The 23,274-nt window shown below is 35.3% G+C and overlaps 2 protein-coding genes and 1 long non-coding RNA gene across 3 annotated transcripts in view; 2 read left to right on the forward strand and 1 right to left on the reverse strand.

Moving 5' to 3' along the window:
- The window catches only part of LOC105218719 (obscurin), a 369,888-nt gene that overhangs the window by 45,518 nt on the left and 301,096 nt on the right, over positions 1-23,274 (reverse strand). The window contains exon 30 of the mRNA XM_054232816.1: positions 22,977-23,117. Coding sequence (XP_054088791.1) covers positions 22,977-23,117 — 141 coding nt within the window. The remainder of the gene's footprint in view (positions 1-22,976; positions 23,118-23,274) is intronic.
- LOC128922428 (uncharacterized) lies at positions 3,439-5,634 on the forward strand. The gene is made up of 2 exons (XM_054232813.1): positions 3,439-3,881; positions 3,939-5,634. Exons 1-2 carry the CDS (start codon positions 3,617-3,619, stop codon positions 4,265-4,267), a joined length of 594 nt encoding a protein of 197 aa, XP_054088788.1. The 5' UTR covers positions 3,439-3,616; the 3' UTR covers positions 4,268-5,634.
- Positions 17,402-18,894, forward strand: LOC114804785 (uncharacterized). The gene is made up of 3 exons (XR_003752896.2): positions 17,402-17,549; positions 17,613-18,200; positions 18,258-18,894. It is a non-coding gene; the product is annotated as an uncharacterized LOC114804785 (long non-coding RNA).

Below are 23,274 nucleotides of genomic sequence, written 5' to 3' on the forward strand. Positions count from 1 at the left end.
CGGGAGTGAACTACGCCTTTTTTCCCTCCATATATTAATATTTCTGTTATTACAATTCATTTTATTTAAAAGTTTAAAACCGAAAATAACAAAATTATTATAACGTTTCTCGATCGTTCGTAAGGGAGCTTTAGGATATAGTTGCACGATTTTTTTATATTATTAAAAAACATTTCTAAATTTTTAGTGAAAATTTCATAACGATATCTCAACGGAAACTATTTAAGGCCAAGCATTCCATTCAAGCGGAACCACTGTGGAATAGTCGCTGTGGTTTTTTGGAAGTAATGTCCGAAAACCGTAAACACATAAAGTTTCATAACTAAGCTATAAATAAAGTTATAAAAGTAATCGTAAAGGATCAACCTAGTAAGGAGCAAATTTGGTTGTAATTTTTTTGGGGAAATGGCGTGGCCCTGTCCCAAATAGGTTTTTGTATATATCTCGCAAACCATTAAAGCTATATAAACTAAACTTTCTGAAGTCTGTTCTCTTAAGTACCCCACCACACACCATGATAATAAAAAAATAGTTGAAATCGGATAATACCACGCCCAGCTCCTATACAAAGGTTAAGTTGAAAATTGCTAAATGTGCATTAACTCACTAACTCAGATTTTTTTACAAAATGGAAAATGGATGAACTCGGTTCACAACCACTCAATAACTCAATTTTGAATTCCATCTCATTCCTTCACTTTATAATATGTATGTACATAAGGAACCGATGATGATAGCGGAATAAAACTTTACACAAATACTGCATATGATCTGTGGCATCACTTGTGAAAAAATTGTCGAAATCGGACTATAACTTTTCAATGCGCCGGATATCGAATATCAAGAACTCGGTGCCTTATGGTAATTTTTTACCGAAAATATCGGTAAATCTCTCAGATATCTTAATTTAATTAAGAGGAAATCTTTTTCTTCTAATAATGTGTCTCTGTACCAAAAATGGTTAAAATCGGGTCATAACTTCCCCTAGCTCCCATATACCTAATTATAAGTTTTTCAAAAATACGATGGGCTTAATACCTTATAAATATATCAGCGCAGCTTTAAGCTCGGCTCGGCGTTGAGGGTCCACTCTGCAGGCACCCTTAGCCAATTTAAGTGAGCATATAATCTTAGATGTAAGTTAGTGGTGAAAATGAGTGAAATCGGTTCAGGAATTACCCCAGCCTATATACTATATATGATGATTTTAGTTTTTGTACTCTCACAACAAAGTTGCTAAGAGAGTATAATAGTTTGGTGCACCTAACGGTTGTTTGTAACACCTAAAACTAATCGAGTTAGGTATGGAGTTATATATACCAAAGTGATCAGGGTGACGAGTAGGTTTGAAATCCGGATGCCTGTCTGTCCGTCTGTCTGTGCAAGCGATAACTTGAGTAAAAATTGAGATATCTTGATGAAACTTGGTACACATCCGGACCACTACCACGTCCACAAAATGGCGAAAACCGAAAACAAATAAAGTGCCATAACTAAGCCATAAATAAAGCCATAAAAGCAAAATTGGGTACAAAGCCCCCTATTAAGTTTTTGTACATATCTCGTAACCTACTAAAACTATATTAACCAAACTTTCTAGAGTCGTTTTATTAGACACTACCTTATAAAGTCCAAAAATGGAGGAAATTGGATTATAACCACGCCCACCTCCCATACAAAGGTTAAGTTAAGTTGAAAACTACTACAAATGTTTTAATTCAGTAAGGGAAAACACTACATACCTTAAATTTTATTATAAAGAAGTTACTGCACTCAAATTGGTATACACAATTTAAATGGTGTGGCTCCCTCACTTAGGGGTCAAATCCCATATCTCCGAAACTGCTGGACCAGTTTCATTGAAATTTGGTTGATAATATTTTCTTAGCATTCCAATGATATGTTGTAAAAATAGGTCAAATCGGTTCACAACCTCGCCTACTTCCTTTATACCAGAACTTTGAAGTCCATCTGAATCGTTTACTTTACAATATATACAGTAAGCATTATTGAAGATATTCAGAGGGAATATTTTCTTCTAATAACACTGTCCAACAAATGAAGACTTTTTGAATGGAACAGAATAGCGACCCCATAATTCGGAAAGGGTATGTTGAGTAGATCATTTTTGTAGAACAAACTTATGGTCCAGCACGTCTGAGTTTTTTTTTACAGTGGGTCAAAGTTTTCATTTTTTGGTCGAAGGGAGCATTATACTATATGAAATAAATGTTGTAAGTTAATGTCTGAGAGAATTCTTATGGTCAGAGTTGTATTGTGGAATTGTATGAGGATTATTTTTGTGGAAGATCTTAACTCTCTAACTGGTTTATGGGTCAATTTGACACTTTTTTCGAGAAAATCAAAAAATATCCTTTAAAAAAGGACATTTAAGGATTAAAATATTCTACGAAAATGTTTCGCGGAAAATTTCAGTGGGGGTCACCATAGACACCATTGTTGTAAATAAAGCTATTTACGATTAATTGGCAAAATTACACGCCAACATATAAAAAGTAGGTGAAAACATCGTCAAGTTCGGCCGGGCCAAACACTGAGTTCTCACGTCTAGTCAGCTGTGACTTACAAATCGGGTGTGATAAAATTAAGCATAATTGACTTACTAAGCAGTACATATCGGGTGTGATTTTTACTAAAATTAATATAAAAAAAGAACAATTAAAGCTTAAATAAGCATGGCGGATTCTGTTTGCAAATTAAAAGATTGGTTTTGTTTTATTTGTGGACATTTTACGCACCTTCAAAGCAGAAGAAAGATATTCCCTACAATTGAAGAACCATATTTTCTTTTCATTGGAATACGATTTTTATGTGAAGCTTGGATACCAAAAACTGTATGTACTACTTGCGAAAGTGGTCTTTTTACCTGGTACAAAGGCGGTACTAAGGCGCCATTTTCTGCGCCAAAGGCACTACGCGATAATGACATACGAAGCAACAAATAATGTCATTTTACCAGAAGTGCGCTGTGAAGGTGTTCCGGTGCCTCAACCGCCTACACATACATTTTCGGCCAATATGACATACGCCAATACAGAAATAACAGCGGCGGTTGAAAACATATCAGATTTAAGTTACTTGCCTCCTGGTGGTTTAAACATATGTCCTAATTTGATAGACTAAGCTTATTTTGAAGATCTTGTAAGAGATTTAGGACTAACAAAAGAGAAAGCTGAAATATTGTGTTCCAGATTGAAAAACAGGAATTTGATAAAAGCCGATGTAAAAGTTACATTGCCAAGAAAAACACACGCCGATTTGGAAACTTATTTTAAAAAATTAGAAGAACTTGTGTACTGTTGCAGTATTGAAGAGGTTCTAAAATATCTAAAGCTTCCACTGGACTCTTCCGCTTGGCGACTATTTATAGATAGTTCAAAACACAGCTTAAAAGCAGTTTTACTGCACAATGGAAATCATCATCCATCAATACCGGTTGCGTATTCCACAAAAAAGGATGAAACATACGCAAATATTTCAAATCTCTTAAATAAAATTGAATACTATAAATATAAATGGGAAGTATGCGCAGACTTCAAAATGATTGCAATATTGACTGGAATGCAAACAGGATACACAAAATATATCAAAATATATGTGCTTTATTTGTAAATGGGATTCACGTGCTACCTGCAGCCATTATCTTATTAAATATTTCGAAGAACGTAAAGAAAATATTATTGGTGACTTAAATGTAATCCATGAATCTCTTGTCCCAAAAGATAAGGTCATACTTCCACCGCTGCATATTAAGTTGGGCGTGGTGAAAAATTTTATTAAAAGCTTAAATACACAAAGATATGCTTTCAAACGCATTCAAACAATTTTCCCCAGATTATCTGCAGCAAAATTAAAAGAAGGTAATATACGGTTTTAAGAAATAATTTATTTCATTTAATGTAAATTACCTTTTCTAGGAATGCTCGTTGGACCCGATATAAGAAAATTATTACAAGATGAAGAATTTTATGGTCATCTGTCGGATATGCAAAAGACAGCATTTGACTTTATACAGCTGGTTATATCAGAATTCCTTGGAAACTCAAAATCACAAAACTATGCAGAAAATATTGAAAGCATGCTAATCGGTTTTAACAATATTGGCGTTAAGACGTCACTAAAGCTGCATTTTCTGCACTCTCATCTCAATTTTTTTAAAGAAAACCTAGGAGCGGTTTCAGATGAACACGGTCAAAGGATATATAGGTATTGGAAAAAAGATTCAAAGGGAAATGCCAAACTGTAATGCTTGCTGAATACGTATGGGGCTTGTACAGAAACCTTGACACATCGGAACATTCACGTCAAGCTAAATACAGGAAAGCATATTAAGTTTAATCTTTAATCCATTGTCCTACTACTGCTGAAGCAAAAAAATAAATATGTACCTACTATAATAAACCACTATTAAAACAAAATTATAATTTTTTTATCAATCGTAAAGAGCTTTACAATGGTGTCTTTGGTGACTCCCACTGAAATTGTCCGCCAAACATTTTCGTAGAATATTTTAATCCTTAAATGTCCTTTTTTAAAGGATATTTTTTGATTTTCTCGAAAAAAGGGTCAAATTGACCCATAAAGAAACCGGTTAGAGGGTTAAGATCTTCCACAAAAATAATCCTCATACAATTCCACAATACAACTCTGACCTTCCTGACTCCCTTCGACCAAAAAATGAAAACTTTGACCCACTGTAAAAAAAAACTCAGACGTGCTGGACCATAAGTTTGTTCTACAAAAATGATCTACTCAACATACCCTTTCAGAATTATAGGGTCGCTATTCTGTTCCAAAAATGCTGTTGGACAGTGTTATTGTTATTTTTAAATACCTAAGATATGAATAAAGATTTCCTTAGAATAAACCTATAACCTAGCTTTTATGATATCCAAGATACCACTGTTTTTGAGGAAAACTGAACCATGTGTGAATAATTATGTCCGCCTCTGTAAATAAATTGCGAGATTATAAGATGATCGGTTATACCCGAACTTAGCCCTTCTTTCTTGGTTCTATTGGACTTTATGTCGGATATATGGATCAAATTGTGTGTTATCTAAATAAAAATATAGCAATACATTGCGAGAGTATAAAATTTTAGTTGCACCCGAACTTAGTCTTTCCTTACTTGTTGTTTTTTGTTTTATTCTTGTTTAAATTTTTACTATTGTTATTTTTTATATTTTCTTAATACCAAATATGTAAAAGTTCATATATGACCTCATTTCTCTGAGCAAAAATTATTACAACAACAAAAGTTATGAACATAAAACTGAAAACACATCAAATTTCTGGCGTCAAAAGAAAGAGTACAAATGAACAGGTAGCGATGGAAACAAAAGTTAAAACTTTATGTGCTTTCAATTCGCTTTAATTATGGATGGTAAACGGCGAGGCATGGAATTTACAAGTTTTCCTGTTACTTACGGTACAATTTTTTGTCATTCTTCCACAATAACATTCTTGTGCATGTACTTACTGCACATCGTCCTTTTTCTGATTTTTTTTCAGATGTGACAGTTAGTGCTAGCACAATTCGTCGGACACTACATTAAAGTGGCCTACATGGTCGAGTTCCGTTTAAAGCGTTTAAATTTTGGTAAAAGGTATCAGTACTAAGATATTTCCTTTTGGAAGAATATGTTTTTAGCGACGAAAGCAATTTTGAAGTGTTATTTTTTTGTAATTTTGAAGAAAAATTTTCGTTCCAGTGTCGAATAACTGAATTTGTATATTTCTGCAAGTCAGTTCATAAAAACAAAACGATTAATTTTCCAAATTCATTCTCCATTTGAAATGTTTGTAAAATAATTAATAATTGTACTTTATGTAAATTACATTTTTTGCAAAAAAATCAAAAGTACTACTTCGAATTAAACGCGCAATAATTAATTATTTTACAAACATTTAAAACAGCGAATAAAGGACACTCAGAGAGCGCTCCGCGAGCAATGGGCTGCCGATCACGGGTCTAGGCTATTACCTATTCTTCGTAAAAACATTTACAATGAATTGGTCAATTAGTTGGTGATTCATTTTTGCTTTTTTCATATCTAAAACACCCAATATTGCATTTTTTATCTGCCGTGTAAAGGATTTCGTTTGCAGAGGTCCAACTTTTGTCCCATAATCTCCAATGGGCTTTGAGAGCGTTTGAGAGCTATCAGCAATGTTTTCTTTAACCTTTCTAAACAGTGTATAATGGCTAAAATTGTTCGGAAAATATGGAAATACTAGAACCAAAGCTCTAAATTATAAATTACTCGACGTGTAAAGTGCCTAATGTCTCTAAAACAAAAATTCCAAAAATTTCGATCAGTGTTCTTATAAAAATATATTAAAAATTAAAAACAACAAAACGCTCATTTGTTAACTAAACCACTTGAAAGTTAGTAAGACCTACAAAATGAGCTCTACATGTAAGAGACAGACACTCTATGAAAAATTGATCATTTTTACATTGGCTAAAGAAGGAGTCTTAAACCAAGAAATTGCGAAGAGGATAATGATTTAAGGGCATGCACCTGGAATGTCCTGACCCTTAATTGAGAAGGTGCCTCTGCCCAGCTGGTTGATGTCCTCATACGACTAAAGGCTGACATCACCGCCATCCAAGAAATGCGATGGATGGGACAAGGACGGAAGGAGCGCAAATTTGGTGTTGGATTTGTGGTGGGAGAGAGACTCCGTCGCCGAGTCCTAGCATTCACCCCGGTGGATGAACGTCTAGATGTGACCAAAGATACTTTTTATTACTACCTAGAACGCAACTACGAGCGCTGCCCCCGCCACGATGTCAAAATCGTGTTTGGCGATCTCAACGCTAGGGTGGGTAAAAAAGGTGTCTTTGGCACAACAGTCGGAAAATTCAGCCTCCATGACGAAACATCGCCAAACGGCCTGTGGCTGATCAACTTCGCTGGGACCCGAAATATGGTCATATGTAGTACCAGATTCCAGCATAAGAAAATACATCAAGCTACTTGGCGGTCTCCTGATCGAAACACGCGTACCACCACGTTGTGATAGACGGAAGACATGTCTTCTGTGTTCTAGACGTGCGTACGCTCCTACGACCAAATATAGACTCGGACCATTATCTGGTTGCAGCGAAGATACAACAACAACAACGCCTCTGTGCAGCGAAGAACGCCCGTCAACAAACACAAGGAAGGTTCGACGTCGAAAAGCTGCAATCGCAACAGACATCCACGAAATACTCTACTCTACTTGCACTCCTGCTCTCTGAGAGCACTCGTCAGCATCTCGGTATAAGGGAACTGGGGACGGCATCTCAAACTCACTGCGTACCGCTGCAGCCGAAAGAATTGGATTTCGGCGTTGACAAAAAACAAGCTGGTACGATGAGGAATGCCGTCTCGCAGCGGAGAGAAAACATACTGGCCACCTCGCAACGTTGCAAACAACCACAACACGTGCGGGATGGGATAGATACCGAGAGCTGAAGAGGGAAGTGAGACGCATCTGCAGACAAAAAAAGAAAGAGGCCGAAATGCGTGAGTACGACGAGCTTGAGAACCTGGCAGACAGAGGTAATGCTCGAAAATTTTACGAAAAAATGAAGCAACTTAACGAAGGTTTCAAGACCGGAGCATCCTCATGTAGAGACCAAGATGGTAATCTGGTAACCGATGTCCAGGGCATATTGGGATTATGGAGGGAACATTTCTCCGACCTGCTGAATGGCAGTGAAAGTACAACACCAGGAGATGGCGAACCCGATTCCCCAATCGATGACGATGGAATACACATTCCTTTACCCGACCATGAAGAAATTCGAATAGCAATTACCCGCCTAAAGAACAACAAAGCGGCAGGGGCCGATAGATTACTGGCTGAGCTATTCAAATACGGCGGCGAAGAACTGATAAGGTGCATGCATCAGCTTCTTTGCAAAATATGGTCGGACTAAAGCATGCCGGATGATTGGAATCTCAGTGTGCTCTGCCCAATCCATAAAAAGAGAGATCCCACAAACTGTGCCAATTACCGTGGGATAAGCCTCCTAAATATCGCCTATAAGGTTCTATCGAGCGTACTGTGTGAAAGACTTAAGCCCACTGTCAACAAACTGATTGGACCTTATCAGTGTGGCTTTAGACCTGGAAAATCCACCATGGACCAGATATTCACCATGCGCCAAATCTTGGAGAAGACCCGTGAAAATAGGATCGACACACACCACCTTTTTGTCGATTTTAAAGCTGCTTTCGACAGCACGAAAAGGAGCTGCCTTTATGCCGCGATGTCTGAATTTGGTATACCCGCAAAACTAATACGGCTGTGTAAGTTGACGTTGAGCAACACCAAAAGCTCCGTAATGATTAGGAAGGACCTCTCCGAGCCGTTCGATACCAGACGAGGTTTCAGACAAGGTGACACTCTATCGTGCAACTTCTATAACTTGATGTTGGAAGAAATAATACGAGCTGGAGAGCTAAATAGAGACAGGTACATTCTTCTACAAGAGTGTACAGCTCCTGGCGTACGCCGATGATATTGATATCATCGGAAGCAACAACCGCGCCGTTTGTTCTGCTTTTTCCCGCATGGATAAGGAGGCGAAGCGGATGGGTCTGGAGGGGAATGAGGACAAAACGAAATATCTCCTGTCATCAAACAAACAGTCAGCGCACTCGCGTCTCGGCTCCCACGTCACTGTTGACAGTCATAACTTCAAAGTCGTAGATAATTTCATATACCTGGGAACCAGTATCAACAACACCAACAATGTTAGCCTCGAAAACCAGCGCAGAATCACTCTTGCCAACAGGTGCTACTTTGGACTGAGTAGGCAATTGAACAGTAAAGTCCTCTCTCGACGAACCAAAATCAAACTCTACAAAACACTTATTATTCCCGTCCTGCTTTATGGTGCAGAAGTTTGGACGATGTCAACATCAGATGAGACGACACTAGGAGTTTTCGAGAGGAAAATTTTGCGCAAGATTTATGGTCCTCAGAACATTGGCAACGGCGAATACCGCAGACGATGGAACGATGAGCTGTACGAGTTATACGACGACATTGACATAGTTCAGCGAATAAAAAGACAGCGGCTACGCTGGCTAGGTCATGTTGTCCGAATGGACGAAAACACTCCAGTCCTGAAAGTCGAGGAAGGGGCTCCGTTGGAGGGACCAGGTGGAGAGCGACCTGGTTACACTTGGAATCTCCAACTGGCGCCGAACTGCGAAGGAAAGAGAAGAGTGGCGCGCTCTTATCGATTCGGCTATAACCGGCTAAACGGTTGAACGCCAATTACATACATACATACATACATAACGTAAACTTTAGTGTAAGGATTGTAAGGAAAAGGCTTGTGGTATTCGGACTTAGCGGTAGGAGACCAGCGGTAAGAGACCCTTTTGACGCAGGTAATGCTGGAATGGGCATGTCTGCTCGGAAATTGGACTGTAGAACAATGGTGAAATGTCATATGATCAGATGAAAGCAAATTTAACTAATACTGTGCTGACTATCTACCGTACGTGCGACGTTTCGTGGGAGAGAGAATTAAGGAAACCTGCGTAATAAAGGCAGTAAAGCATCCTGAAATCCAAATGATTTAGGGATGCTTCTCTTTTTACGCACCTCACCCAAGATGTTATAACGGATAGCATTGCGCATTTTGTAGAAGAGCATTATTGGCATTATTCTTATGCCATCTTCTCAGTTCCATGCCATCGCGCGAAATCATTCAGTTTTTTTATTACCAACTACTATCAACCCTTAACAATTTTAGTAAAAAATAATTTAAAAACTTTTATGATTTGTTTACAAATAATGAAGATGTTCGCAGACCTAGGAGTTCTCCACATGGATTGGCCAGGAAACTCTCCCGACTTAAATCCCATTGTGCTCCTATGGTATTTAATGAAACTCAGCTCAACATAAGCCTCAAAGCAGAATAGACTAAAAAAATTTGGTAAAAGTATTGGAGGAAGAAATTTCCGACAGTACCATTAATTAGGTATATGGAGATGTTATGACCCAATTTTAATATTTTTTTTAACAGAACACTATTAGAAAAAAACAATTTCCTATGAATTATATTAAATTATCTGAGAGATTTACCCAAATTTTCGGTTAAAATTTACCCTTAGGCGCTGAGTTCAACATGTTCGATATCTGGGGCCTTGAAAAGTTATTGTCCGTTTTCGTCAATTTTTTCACAAGTGAAGCCAGAGATGATATGCACTATTTGTGTAAAGTTTTATTCCGCTATCTCCATCGGTTCCTTATGTTTACATTATAAAGTGAGGGAATAAGATGGAATTCAAAATTGAATTTAAGGAATGTAGTCGTGGTTGTGAACAGGATTTCGCCCATTTTTTGTCCGTGTTATCAGGGTGTCAAGAAAATATTATATACCGAATTGCTTTCGAATCGGTCGAGTAGTTCCTGAGATATGGTTTTTGACCCATAAATGGGGGATGCCACGCCCATTTTCCATTTTGTAAAAAATCTGAGTACAGCTCCCTTCTGCTATTTCTTCTGCAAAATTTAGTGTTTCTGACGTTTTTCGTTAGTTAGTTAACCCACTTTTAGTAATTTTCAACCTAACCTTTGTATGGGAGGTGGGCGTGGTTATTATCCGATTTCAACTATTTTCATGGTGTGTTGAGGGGTACGTAAGAGAACCGACTGCAGAAAGTTTGGTTTATATAGCTTTATTGGTTTGCGAGTTAAATACAAATAACCGATTTGTGGGTGGGGCCACGTCCACTTCCCCAAAAAAATTACATCCAAATATGCCCCTCCTAGTGCGATCCTTTATTCCAAATTTTATTTTTATACTCTCGCAACAAATGTTGCTAAAGAGAGTATTATAGTTTTGTTCACATAACGGTTGTTTGTAACACCCAAAACTAAACGAGTTAGATATAGGGTTATATATACCAAAGTGATCAGGGTGAAGAGTGGAGTTCAAATCCGAATGTCTGTCTGTCCGTCCGTCCGTCCGTCTGTGCAAGCTGTAACTTGAGTAAAAATTAAGATATCTTGATGAAACTTGGCACCATAGGAAGGTTGCTTTCGAAAATGAGCAAAATCGGACCACTGCCACGCCCACAAAATGGCGAAAACCGCAAACACATAAAGTGCCATAACTAAGCCAATGTAAGTAATGTAAGGTATTTACACATTTAAATGGAGGGTTTTGACGTTTTCTTTCAACAATAAAGCACTTAATTGCCAGTTCTGATTTCCCACACGGATAAACAAACGATACATATAATTTTCAGTTTTTGGCAGCTTTGAAGTACGCAAATTTTTTCATTTTCCAATAGTCAATGCATAAAAAAGAGTGTTCACATTTCAGAGCGTTCATGTTTTCGAGGTGCGCTGTATATATTTAGGGTACTCACATTAAGAATGAGCGATATTTCACTACCGGTGATTTTCTCACTGTGATTTAAAAATAAATTGAAAAATAAAGTGAATTACAATCGCAATGGCAGTTCAATAATATGAGTTCGAACACAGTAGCTATAGAAAAGTTCAGTGCTTCTGTTCGATCACTGTATCAATAGCAATATCACTGTAGCAATAGCAGTTCAGTAATTCTAGTTAGATCAAGTCAAGATCAGTAAGTCATGCAACAAATGGTAAAATGTGCATAAACATTTAACTCAGCTCTACTCTCATACAGCACCCTGAATGAGAGAAAGAAACCACCGTTCTCGTGTGTTTGAACAAGTTTTGTTTTGTTGTTTGCGATATCATGGCTGCTGTGGAGTATTATTTTGCGTGTTTTCTTTAAATCAGTAATCTGCAGCCTAATTAAAATTTAAATCAGTGGTCGGCAAACTTATACACCCAAATAATTTAGTTTGTGAGAATAAGAGCTACTAAACAGACCAAATGATACGTTCTACTGATTCCGAACATGTTCAGGTCTGGGGGCCTACTCCATAAGGCGTTACGCAAGTGAAAATACTCGCAAACACAAAAAAGATACTCTGTAAATGCGACAATCGAATCGTAAATTTCGTTCAACGCATTTGTTTTTCCCCTTCGCAATGAAGGTACTCTGTATTGCGTTTACGAGTTTCAAACTCATGAGTTATACGAAATTTTCTTTCGATATCAAACTGGCAAATGCAATGAACAAAAAATGTAAGTTAATAAAGTATAATTGTAGTTTTATTCACTAAAATAATGACTTTAATAGGGAATATTCCAAAAATGAAAACATAAGGTGGAAAACAGAAAATATAAATAGACCATTGGAGCTAAAAAGTAAATGTTGTGAAGTTATATATTACCCGGTGTAACCAATAGAAGGGTTGCATTTAAATTATCCTTTTATATGGTGTTTCAGTGACATTGAAGTCTAATAGTTCTTTTTATGTACTTACTGTAAATAACGTTTTTTTTATTATATTAGTGCAAGAAGAGATTAAGCCATATATCATTAATATGAATTTTGATACTATTATTTACTTTATTAAATAAATAAACTTCAATATTTATGAACTATAATCTAATAATAATTTTTGCATTTGATTCGTAGAACGTTTAACACTTTTGGCTTCATATTAATTCCAATAATTAATTTAAAGCACAATACAATTTGAAATATGTATGTATGTAAACTATGATTCTTTATATTGTATATTTTTTATACCCTCGCAACATTTTGTACATAGAGTATAATGGTTTTGTTCACGTAACGTTTGTTTTTAATACCTAAACCTAAACGAGTTACATGAATATATTAATCTTTCGTACTTTATATAATAGAAACTCTGTTTCTATGCCAGAGATTTATTTGCAGAACTTCATCACTGGAGATTTTAACATTTGACAAGTCTAAAGGGACTACATTAAGATATACTCTCGAAGAAAAAGTTTTTAGTTCCCTGCTTGTGCCGGTACACAAATTGTGACGTAAGCCATCGAACGATTGATAATTGTATATATGTATGTATTTAAGAATCTTTGTAAGAATGCCTTTTTTCGGTTACACCCGAACTTTGGCTTTCCTTACGTGTTTGACTTTTCTGTTTTTGAATTTGTTTACATTCTGATTTTTTTCTGCCAGTAATGTAAACTTTTTTGAAAATATTAGAACGAAAAAACATTTCAACATTTTCTACAATTCGAGAGTTTTCCAGAGTACCGATTTCCCTTCGCAATGCAATTCGCTTTCTTAACGCATTTATATTCGTAACGCCTTACAGAGTAACCCCCTAGTGAAATTAGGACTTGTTTCCTAGTAGTCGTTTTTACGTGTCGTTTTAGTTTCACACATACGACCAATAGTTATTAATGCGTACAAATATGTACATTATAAATAATCAAAATTTATGTAATTTATATTTTTGTATTTAAGAATCATTGTAAGAATGCCTTTTTTCGGTTACACTCGAACTTTGGCTTTCCTTACGTGTTTGACTTTTCTGTTTTTGAATTTGTTTACATTCTGATTTTTTTCTGCCAGTAATGTAAACTTTTTTGAAAATATTAGAACGAAAAAACATTTCAACATTTTCTACAATTCGAGAGTTTTCCAGAGTACCGATTTCCCTTCGCAACGCAATTCGCTTTCTTAACGCATTTATATTCGTAACGCCTTACAGAGTAACACCCTGGTGAAATTAGGACTGGTTTCCTAATAGTAGTTTTTACGTGTCGTTTTAGTTTCACACATATGACCAATAGTTATTAATGCGTACAAATATGTACATTATAAATAAGCAAAATTTATGTAATTTATATTTTTGTATTTAAGAATCATTGTAAGAATGCCTTTTTTCGGTTACACCCGAACTTTGGCTTTCCTTACGTGTTTGACTTTTCTGTTTTTGAATTTGTTTACATTCTGATTTTTTTCTGCCAGTAATGTAAACTTTTTTGAAAATATTAGAACGAAAAAACATTTCAACATTTTCTACAATTCGAGAGTTTTCCAGAGTACCGATTTCCCTTCGCAACGCAATTCGCTTTCTTAACGCATTTATATTCGTAACGCCTTACAGAGTAACCCCCTGGTGAAATTAGGACTGGTTTCCTAATAGTCGTTTTTACGTGTCGTTCTAGTTTCACACATACGACCAATAGTAATTAATGCGTACAAATATGTACATTATAAATAAGCAAAATTTATGTAATTTATATTTTTTATGCCAAACAAATTCGATATTTCCTCTTCTAATTAACTAATGGCTGTGGTGCCACTGGGGGAAAATATAAGTTGAAGATTTTTATTCGATTTCTTGGGTATTTATTGGTTTGCAATTTACGCTTTATAGAAACCTCTTTTCCAATATTACGTCAACACATACATTTATAAATATATATTCTAATATAAACAATAAACATATAAACATAAAAACAACAAAATATTATGATAATTCAAAATCGTACATATTATAAGTCAACATAAACAAAATTTTAACATGGTTTTCTGCAAATATTTCAGTAAAACATATGTATTTATTTATATTTTATAAACAAATAAACACCTTAATATGTTCTCTAAAAGTTTAAGAGAAAATGTGTACCCAGATATGTATTTACGTAAATGGCATTTAACACTACTAAAGAAAGTATATTACTTTGATACAAATAGCCACCGTTTCTTAAATTATATACACATATTAACTATATTTAAATAAAAGTTAATAATAATTCAAAATCACAAATAAAATTATCCTACAAAAAAATGAACTATTCATCATTTATTTTTGCGGGATTCTTAGTGATAGCTCGTTATTTTGACTATCAGCTGTTCAGTAGCCCAGGATCTGGCTTTGTTGCCAACATCAAAAATGAGTTCATGGGCTCTCTCAACAAGTAAACGAGACGAGTTTCGTATCATATTATCCATGAGTTGCTTGCTGACTTCACAGCATATACTTATTAAAGAGATTTCTTTCAAACAGAAAATCTTCACGTGTTCACAGATTTCTTGATAGTGAAGATTTTTTTGTATACTAGTTTTAAAATCTTCAATCTTAATCTTAATTATACTCTCGCAACAAAGTTGCTAGAGAGTATTATAGTTTTGTTCACATAACGGTTGTTTGTAACACCCAAAACTAAACGAGTTAGATATAGGGTTATAAATACCAAAGTGATCAGGGTGAAGTGGAGTTCAAATCCGAATGTCTGTCTGTCCGTCCGTCCGTCCGTCTGTGCAAGCTGTAACTTGAGTAAAAATAAGATATCTTGATGAAACTTGACACACTTATTCCTTGGCACCATAGGAAGGTTGCTTTCGAAAATCAGCAAAATCGGACCACTGCCACGCCCACAAAATGGCGAAAGCCGAAAACACATAAAGAGCCATAACTAAGTCATAAAGGCATATGTGGATGTAATTTTTTTGGGGAAGTGGGCGTGGCCCCGCCCCCAAATAGGTTTTTTGTACATATCTCGGAAACCAATAGTGCTATATAAACCAAACTTTCTGCAGACGTTTTTTTTAGCCACTTCTTAACACATTCCAAAAATGAAAGAAATCGGATAATAACCACGCCCACCTCCCATACAAAAGTTAGGTTGAAAATTACTAAAAGTGGGTTAACTCACTAACGCAAAACGTCAGAAACACTAAATTTCCCATAAGAAATGGCAGATGGAAGTTGCACTCAGATTTTTTAACAAAATGGAAAATGGGCGTCGCCCACTTATGGGTCAAAAACCATATCTCAGGAACTACTCCACCGATTTCAATGAAACTTGGTTTGTAATAGTTTCCTTACATCCCAATGATATGTTGTGAAAATAGGCCAAATCGCTTCACAACCACGTCTACTTCCTATATACCAGAACTTTGAAGACGATCTGAATCGTTTACATTGCAATGTATAAAGTAAGCACTAATGAAGATATCGGTGTAGAACTTTGCACAAATACTATGTTTATAGTGTGGCAGCCCCCCCAATCGCCGAAATCGGACCATAGGTTTTTAAGGCCCCAAATATCGAGCACGAGGACATCGGTGCTTCTAACCTAATATTATGGTTTCTAACTTTCAATGGACTTTATACAATATATATGACGAATATGTGGGTCAAATTGTGTATTATATAATATAAATAAAGTTAAATAAATAAATTGCGAGAGTATAAAATGTTCGGTTACACCCGAACTTAGCCCTTCCTTACTTGTTTAAAAAATTAAATTTTAAAAATAAATCTACACATCTGGCAACTCTACCCAGAAACCATAATAATATCAGCTGAGGTTGAAGTTGTGTGAAGTATAACTGCATCTAAGTTTTTCAAGCCAAAATTTTCTAAGCTGAGTTGAGTCAAGCATGGATAACTAGAGCTTAAGTCTTCCATAGAAAATAAGCTAATAGCAGGGATAAAGGGATGTCCAACTTATTCCAGTGTGAGAGCGCCTCAAAATTTGCGTTTTTTATAACATTTTGCATTATTACCAGATCAGACAAAATACTAATTTTTGGGCATTTAAATTAAAATACCCAACATTTATTACGGCTAATAATTATTTTACACTTAACGATTAATATAAATAATAACTATTTAAATCTCGGTTAGCGATATTATGGTATATTAAACCAACCGGTTTTCAAACTTTCAGTGGTAAATTAAGTAAATCAATACGTATCAACTGGCAAATAATATTTTTTTTATATTTTTTTCCATGGAAAACTAAAATCTCGCTGCTGCAGATCACAAAACATTTTTTCAATACCTTTAAATTTCGCGTTTCCTTTTATATTTATTGTTTTAAGTTCTTGTAAGTGATCGTGCACGGCGGTTATAAATGTCTCCGTCGCATTATTTTTTGGCAACATTTCAATCTGGCCGTCCCTCTTTTCCAATTGCGAAACGTCAAAACCTCCTCATCTCGACAAACTGTCAAAGTTTAGGTGGTTTTGACGTTTGATATTGCGCTCTCACTTCCAGTGAGATGAGAGTTGTACATCTCTTTATCTCTGCTAATAGCTTAATTTGCTGGTCAAATAAAACACGCCTTGTGGCTATTTGTACCAAAGTAATACACTTTCTTTAGTAGTGTTAAATGAAATTTACGTAAATACATAAATGGGTACAAATTTTCTCTTAAACTTTTAGAGAATATAACTTAATATATTTATTTGTTTATAAAATATAAATAAATATGTTACTAAAATATTTGCAGAAAACTAAGTTACATTTTTGTTTATGTTGACTTATAATATGTACGATTTTGAATTATAATATTATGTTGTTTTTATGTTTATATGTTTATTGTTTATCTTAAAATATATATTTATAAATTTATGTGTTGGCGTAATATTGGTTAAGAAGTTTGTATAAAGCGTAAATTGAAAACCAATAAATACCCAAGAAATCTAATAAAAATCTCCTATCTTATGTTTTCCCCCAGTGGCACCACAGCCAAATGCTATCAAAAATGCGGAATTTGTACCATGAATTTCGTACCATGTTACCTTTGAAGCAGCTGACCTCGCCTCGATTTCACACGCAATAGAAGCTACGCCAACAATAGTCAACAAAAAGGGCGAAACCATGGAATATGTAAATAATTGTTGAATAGAATCATAATATCTTGACAGAAATTGCAATTAATTTTCCATACAGATATTTCAGACTTCATAGAGCGCGTTAAAGGTACATAACCTAATTGGTGTCGCTTATGGTAACTGCGCAGAGCTCTCGAAGGGATGGGAGTATGTGATGCAAGCAAATCAAGAATTATGGGCGCAAACGCTGCTACATCGAACACAAATCATTTACACAGCAGATATTAGATTGAATGTCACATGCAATTAAACCATTTGGTCAACAATAGCACGTGAATAATTGGAACGACATAGTTTAGGTGCTTTTGTAACCATTTATCATCGCGACGTATGTCAACTTGATGCAGCATTTTTGGACTTACCGGCACTTTAGTTGGCCGTAGCATTAGCAATTTAAATTTAGAAATCAGAAGGAAAATTTAAGTGAATGTTTGTGACCATAAACATTTAAAAACTTCTTCTATGTTTATTTAGGAGGACTTTTTTGATGCATTTCCACCTTGTATTGAGGAAACATAACGTTGTTGTATCGCTTTACAAGGACATGTATTCACCGAAATTAGTTCAATGGGAATACTACAACAAAAGCATGGATGTTAAGGCTAGAGCGGTGCCCGTGCTAGATTTAGAATTCCTGAAGTATAAGGTAATTATTATCATCATTTATGTAGTGAAAATTGATGTTTTACTTTATATTTTATAGAAACTCTCCTCCCAAAAACTTAATCAATCTAGTACTAGTGAAATGAATGAAAAAACATAGACTACAAAAACCCATAAATAAACCAAAAAAGTCCTCACATCATGTGAGCTGCCACACGGTATAGCCTACGATCCGATTGCAAAAATTGTTCAACTATTCAATACTATATATGCACATATGAATGTATATAGTGTAGTACGATAATAAAAGAATAATAAAAATATAATAATAAACAACTAAATGATATGATAGTTTCAATAAATATGAAATGTAATTAATGATTTTGCTATTAAATTCTCATTTGGGGTTTTGGAAGAACTAACTGCGGGTATCGTTTCAGGGCTTTAGTGGGTCGTAGTACTGAAAGTGCACGTTGTTCGTAGTTTTGGGTCTTTCATACGTGATTGTACCAACATCATTCCCCGAAAAAATGGCTGAACCTCAACATGAGGTGACGCCGCGAAATAGTCTAAGCACGTATAGAGTGAATACAATTAAAGAGTTACAAAAGGCTCACTCTCTTGTAAATGAAAGGCTTAAAACCTTAGAAGCGATGTGTAATCAATTACACAAAGATAATATAGCACTAAAAAAGAAAATGAAGAACTGAAAGCCAGTATAAGCAAGCCTGCTAGTACAGCACCAAAACCATCAGTATACAATACGGATGAAGATGAATTAGTTAAAGAAACTGAGTGGATACTCAAAAAGAAGCGATCTTCAAAAAAACGTAAAGCTGATAGTTCTCCAACAATTAATAGTCCTTTGGAAAATAAAAATAATGAAAATGGGGCCATTAATTAAAAATTCATCGACCACCACCAATTATAATAAACGATGTTAAAGATTTTAATAAATTACATTTGAATATTACCGCTCTGACAAAAAACAAATTTTTAATAAAGCTGTTGAGTAACGGTAAATGTGTTGAGTGTTGAGTAAATTCTTGTCAAACGTAAATATACCTTGGTTTAGCTACGAGAGCAAACACAACAGGCCAATAAAGGTAATGATAAAAAATTTACACCACTCATGTGATACTCAATCCATCTTGAACGACCTTAAAGATCACGGCTTTAATGTGTTAAATGCAATTAACAAACTTAAGTGGAGGACTAAAGAACCGCTAGATATGTTTTTAGTAGTATTCGATGCTACCGAGGACATTAAGAAAGTTTATCAGATCAAAAGCATTCTTAATACCGTTATCAAGGTTCAGCCTATCAAAGCCTCTAAATTAATTCCTCAGTGCAAAAACTGTTAAGCTTTTGGACATACAAAAAACTTCTGCGGTAAGCCATCGAGATGTGTGAAATGTGGAGGCAAACATCCTACAACTGAATGCACCAAAGCCGAAAAAGATCCCGCCAAATGTTGCAACTGCGGCGATTACTATCCTGCAAGCTACCGTGGTTGTGTCGTTGCAAAAGAACTGCAAAAAATTAAAGACAAAAAGAATGGTAATACAGTTGAGGAGAATGTCAATGCTCAGGCGAAAAGCTCCGTTGCGGACAAAGGATGGAATGAAGTAAGACCCCTCCCATCGACTTCTAAACTTACATTAGCACAAATGGCTAAACAAGGTCAGACAAATACAGATCAAAAAAGTAGTCCGTTATCCCAAATTCTGGATAAACTAAACGAACAAGAAAAATTATTTAAGTCCATAAATGAGCGGCTCAGCGCTCTTGAATACCATATACAATTTATTGATGAACAGTAACTCTTTGAAAATAATAACGCCACTGGTCTTTCCAAAAGTAAAAATGAATTGGAAGTTATTCTAAACGACAGAAATATGATGTACACTCCGCACCCGGCAAACTCAGCACGAGGAGTAAGCGCGGTTTTAATCAAAAGTATTATTAAACATTTCGAAGAAGCCCAGATTAAGACTGAAGAAATTCAAGCTACAGCAATTTCAGTAAAAATGCACAGTCAGTCATTATACTTATTGCTCAATATAGTCCGCCCAGGCATAATATCAAAACTGATACTTATACGAGTTTATTAAAAAAAATATGACGGAAGGTACATTATGGGTGGTGATTTTAACGCAAAACACACTCATTGGGGGTCACGTTTAACTACAACCAAAAGTAGAGAACTACTGAAAGCTATACAAGTTATGGGATGCAATGTCATTTCGACAGAGAGACTCACTTATTGGCCTGCAGATAGTAGGAAATTACCATATCTACTTGACTTTTTTGTCATCAACAAAGTATCGAAAATCAATTTACGTATTGAAGATATAAGCTCTGACCAGTGTTACTAACTTTATGTGAAAAACCAGTAATTTCGTCTGGCACGTGTTCTTTATCTAATAAACATACTGATTGGTATAAATTTAAGACTATACTGAATAAAGTCGATTTTAAGCTAAAGCGCATATCGACAGATGCCGACTTAGATTGTGAAGTTGAATCTTTCACAAAATTAATTCAAAATGGTGCGTGAAACAGTACACCGAATATTCGCTGAATCTAAGTGGAAACAAATTCCCAAAATACATCTTAGATGGTATCCATAAAAAACGCAAACTTCGACGAAGATGGCAGCAAACTAGGTCGGCTACTCTCAAAACAGAGCTTAATAGATGTACAGCGGAGCTAAGAACAAAAATTAGACAGTTTAAAAACTATTCCTTCAAAACGTATTTGTCCGAACTCAGTGTTGATAAAACTACCGATTATTCGCTCTGGAAAGCTGCAAGGAATATTAATAAACAAATAAAACATATCGCACCAATAAAATTAAACGAAACTGAATGGGCCAAAACGAATGCATAAAAAGCTAGAGTATTTGCAAATCATTTGAGAAACACATTTACACCTAACGATGGAGATGAGCTTAACTGTGAAAATAGTTGGTTGGATCCACTCGTCAACATTTCACCAGTTACTTGTAAAGAAATTAAAAGTTATCAGGAACGCAAGGCTCACAAAAGGTCCTGGGTTTGATTTAATAACCGAAGAGATATTACGCAAAGAATTGTTTAAAAAAAATTGTAAACATTGTAAACAGCGCATTACACTTAAGATACGTTCCATCGCTTTGGAAAGTATCAGAAGTTATTATGATACCTAAGCCGGGTAAACCACTACATGATGTCACATCTTACAGGCCAATATCGCTCCTACCAGCTCTATCGAAAGTCTTCGAGAACGTTCTCATAAAGAGGCTCAAATCAATAATAAATCGAAAACACCTTATACCAGTACATTAGTTCGGCTTTCGTGATCATCATTCAACAATTGACCAGGTACACCGAATTAATTGCTTCCTACCTAAAAGACAGATACTTTCGCATAAAGCAAGAGAATGTATACTCAAACTTGCAACCGATAGAAGCGGGTGTTCCACAGGGAAGCGCGTTGGGGCCAATACTTTACTTGCTTTTTACAAGTGATATCTCCACTGACTCAAGTTACGTGACAGCGACATTTGCAGATGACACAGCCTTGTTAGCAGCAGGAGAGTCAACCTCAATATCTACCCTTCGAGTGCAAACAGCAGTCAATGCAATTACTAAATGGGCTTTCAAGTAGCGCATTGAATTAAACGATTCCAAATCAATGCACGTAGACTTTACTTTAAAAAAACAATCATTCCATCCCATTTATATAAATGGTACTCCTATACCACATCACAATAATGCTAAGTACCTAGGAATCACCCTAGATGCAAAGCTTCGCTGGAAAGAGCATGTCAAGAAAAAAGGTGCGAGCTTGATTTAAAATTTGCTAAGTTTTACCATCTGGTCGGTAGGAGATCCACGCTTTCAATCGAAAACAAGCTGTTTATATATAATCTAGTACTAAAGCCAATTTGGGCCTATGGAGCTCAACTATGGGGTTGCTCAACTCAAAACTGTATTGCCTGCATTCAGCGCTTCCAAAATAAGGCACTAAGAAGTATAGTTAATGCTCTTGGTATTGGTAGGTATGTTAGATCTGCTGACCTTCACCATGATCTTGGTGTGGATTCGGTAGTAAATGAAATAACCAAACTTGCAAAGACTCACGAAATGAGGCTTATACAGCATGTAAATGAAGAGGCATCCAGACTCATCGGTACTGCTGAACGAGAAAACCGACTGAAACGTAAGAGGCCTTCAGACTTAGCAAGGCAACTGTAGCAGCAAATAAATTTTTCTAACATTTAGCTTTTAATTATTATTTTTAAGTTATTACAATTGAATTGTTGTTAGTATTTAATCATTGTATACTAGGTACAATTGTAATAAAACAAAAAAAAAAAAATTTGAAAAAAAAACTATGAATTAATCAAAAACAAAACTAATCGAACAAAGTACAAATTACAAAGTACAAGTAATCAGAAATCAGTTATAACGAACATAACACATAGCGCACGAAGTCGTAAATGCGTAAATTTATTTTTCTATGAAGTCCAACAAAGAATTTTCTAATCAGCGTAAAAGTTTAAGACTTTATCATTTTACCACATTTTATGATAACTGCGGGTACCCCAATTATGAAAAAATTAATTCTTACCCAAATTCCAGTGTTGATTTCATCGAAATTCAGTGATACATATGGATATAGGTTAGAATGTGTATTTAATTTAGAAAATTCTTTGAAAGGGAATATATTCCCTTCACTTTATAACATCAATGGAATCGTATCTTGCTTTTTTTTAAATCTTAATGCTCTTAATTTTATTTCCATTATAATTAATATTATTTAATATACTTACTGTGGGGCTTGTGCTAGTCCATCATGAGGTGGTCGTTCAATATCAAAGTCTTTGGGGAAATAAGGCGATGTCTCCGGTCTAAAATCGACACCAGGAGCCAAATAAGTATATCTCTTTTTTTCTTCTGGTACTATTTTTTGCCTGTAAATACATAATAAATTAATTTATAAAAAATGTTAATGTTGTGTATTATAATATAAAAGCCCTAAAGTCAATTGTATGAAGAGGTTTGCTCAAAAATTATGACGAATTCTGTATTTTTTAATAAAGTCTTTATTTATTCATGAATATCTATTTT

This window comes from Zeugodacus cucurbitae, chromosome 6, assembly GCF_028554725.1.
Source record: "Zeugodacus cucurbitae isolate PBARC_wt_2022May chromosome 6, idZeuCucr1.2, whole genome shotgun sequence".
NCBI lineage: Eukaryota > Metazoa > Arthropoda > Insecta > Diptera > Tephritidae > Zeugodacus > Zeugodacus cucurbitae.

What these genes read in the sequence shown, in the direction of transcription:
- LOC128922428 (XM_054232813.1), top strand. Translation starts at nt 3,617, where the DNA reads ATGTGCTTTATTTGTAAATGGGATTCACGTGCTACCTGCAGCCATTAT. An exon ending in TGCAGCAAAATTAAAAGAAG is followed by an intron (nt 3,882 to 3,938) that starts GTAATATACGGT and finishes TACCTTTTCTAG; the next exon opens with GAATGCTCGTTGGACCCGAT.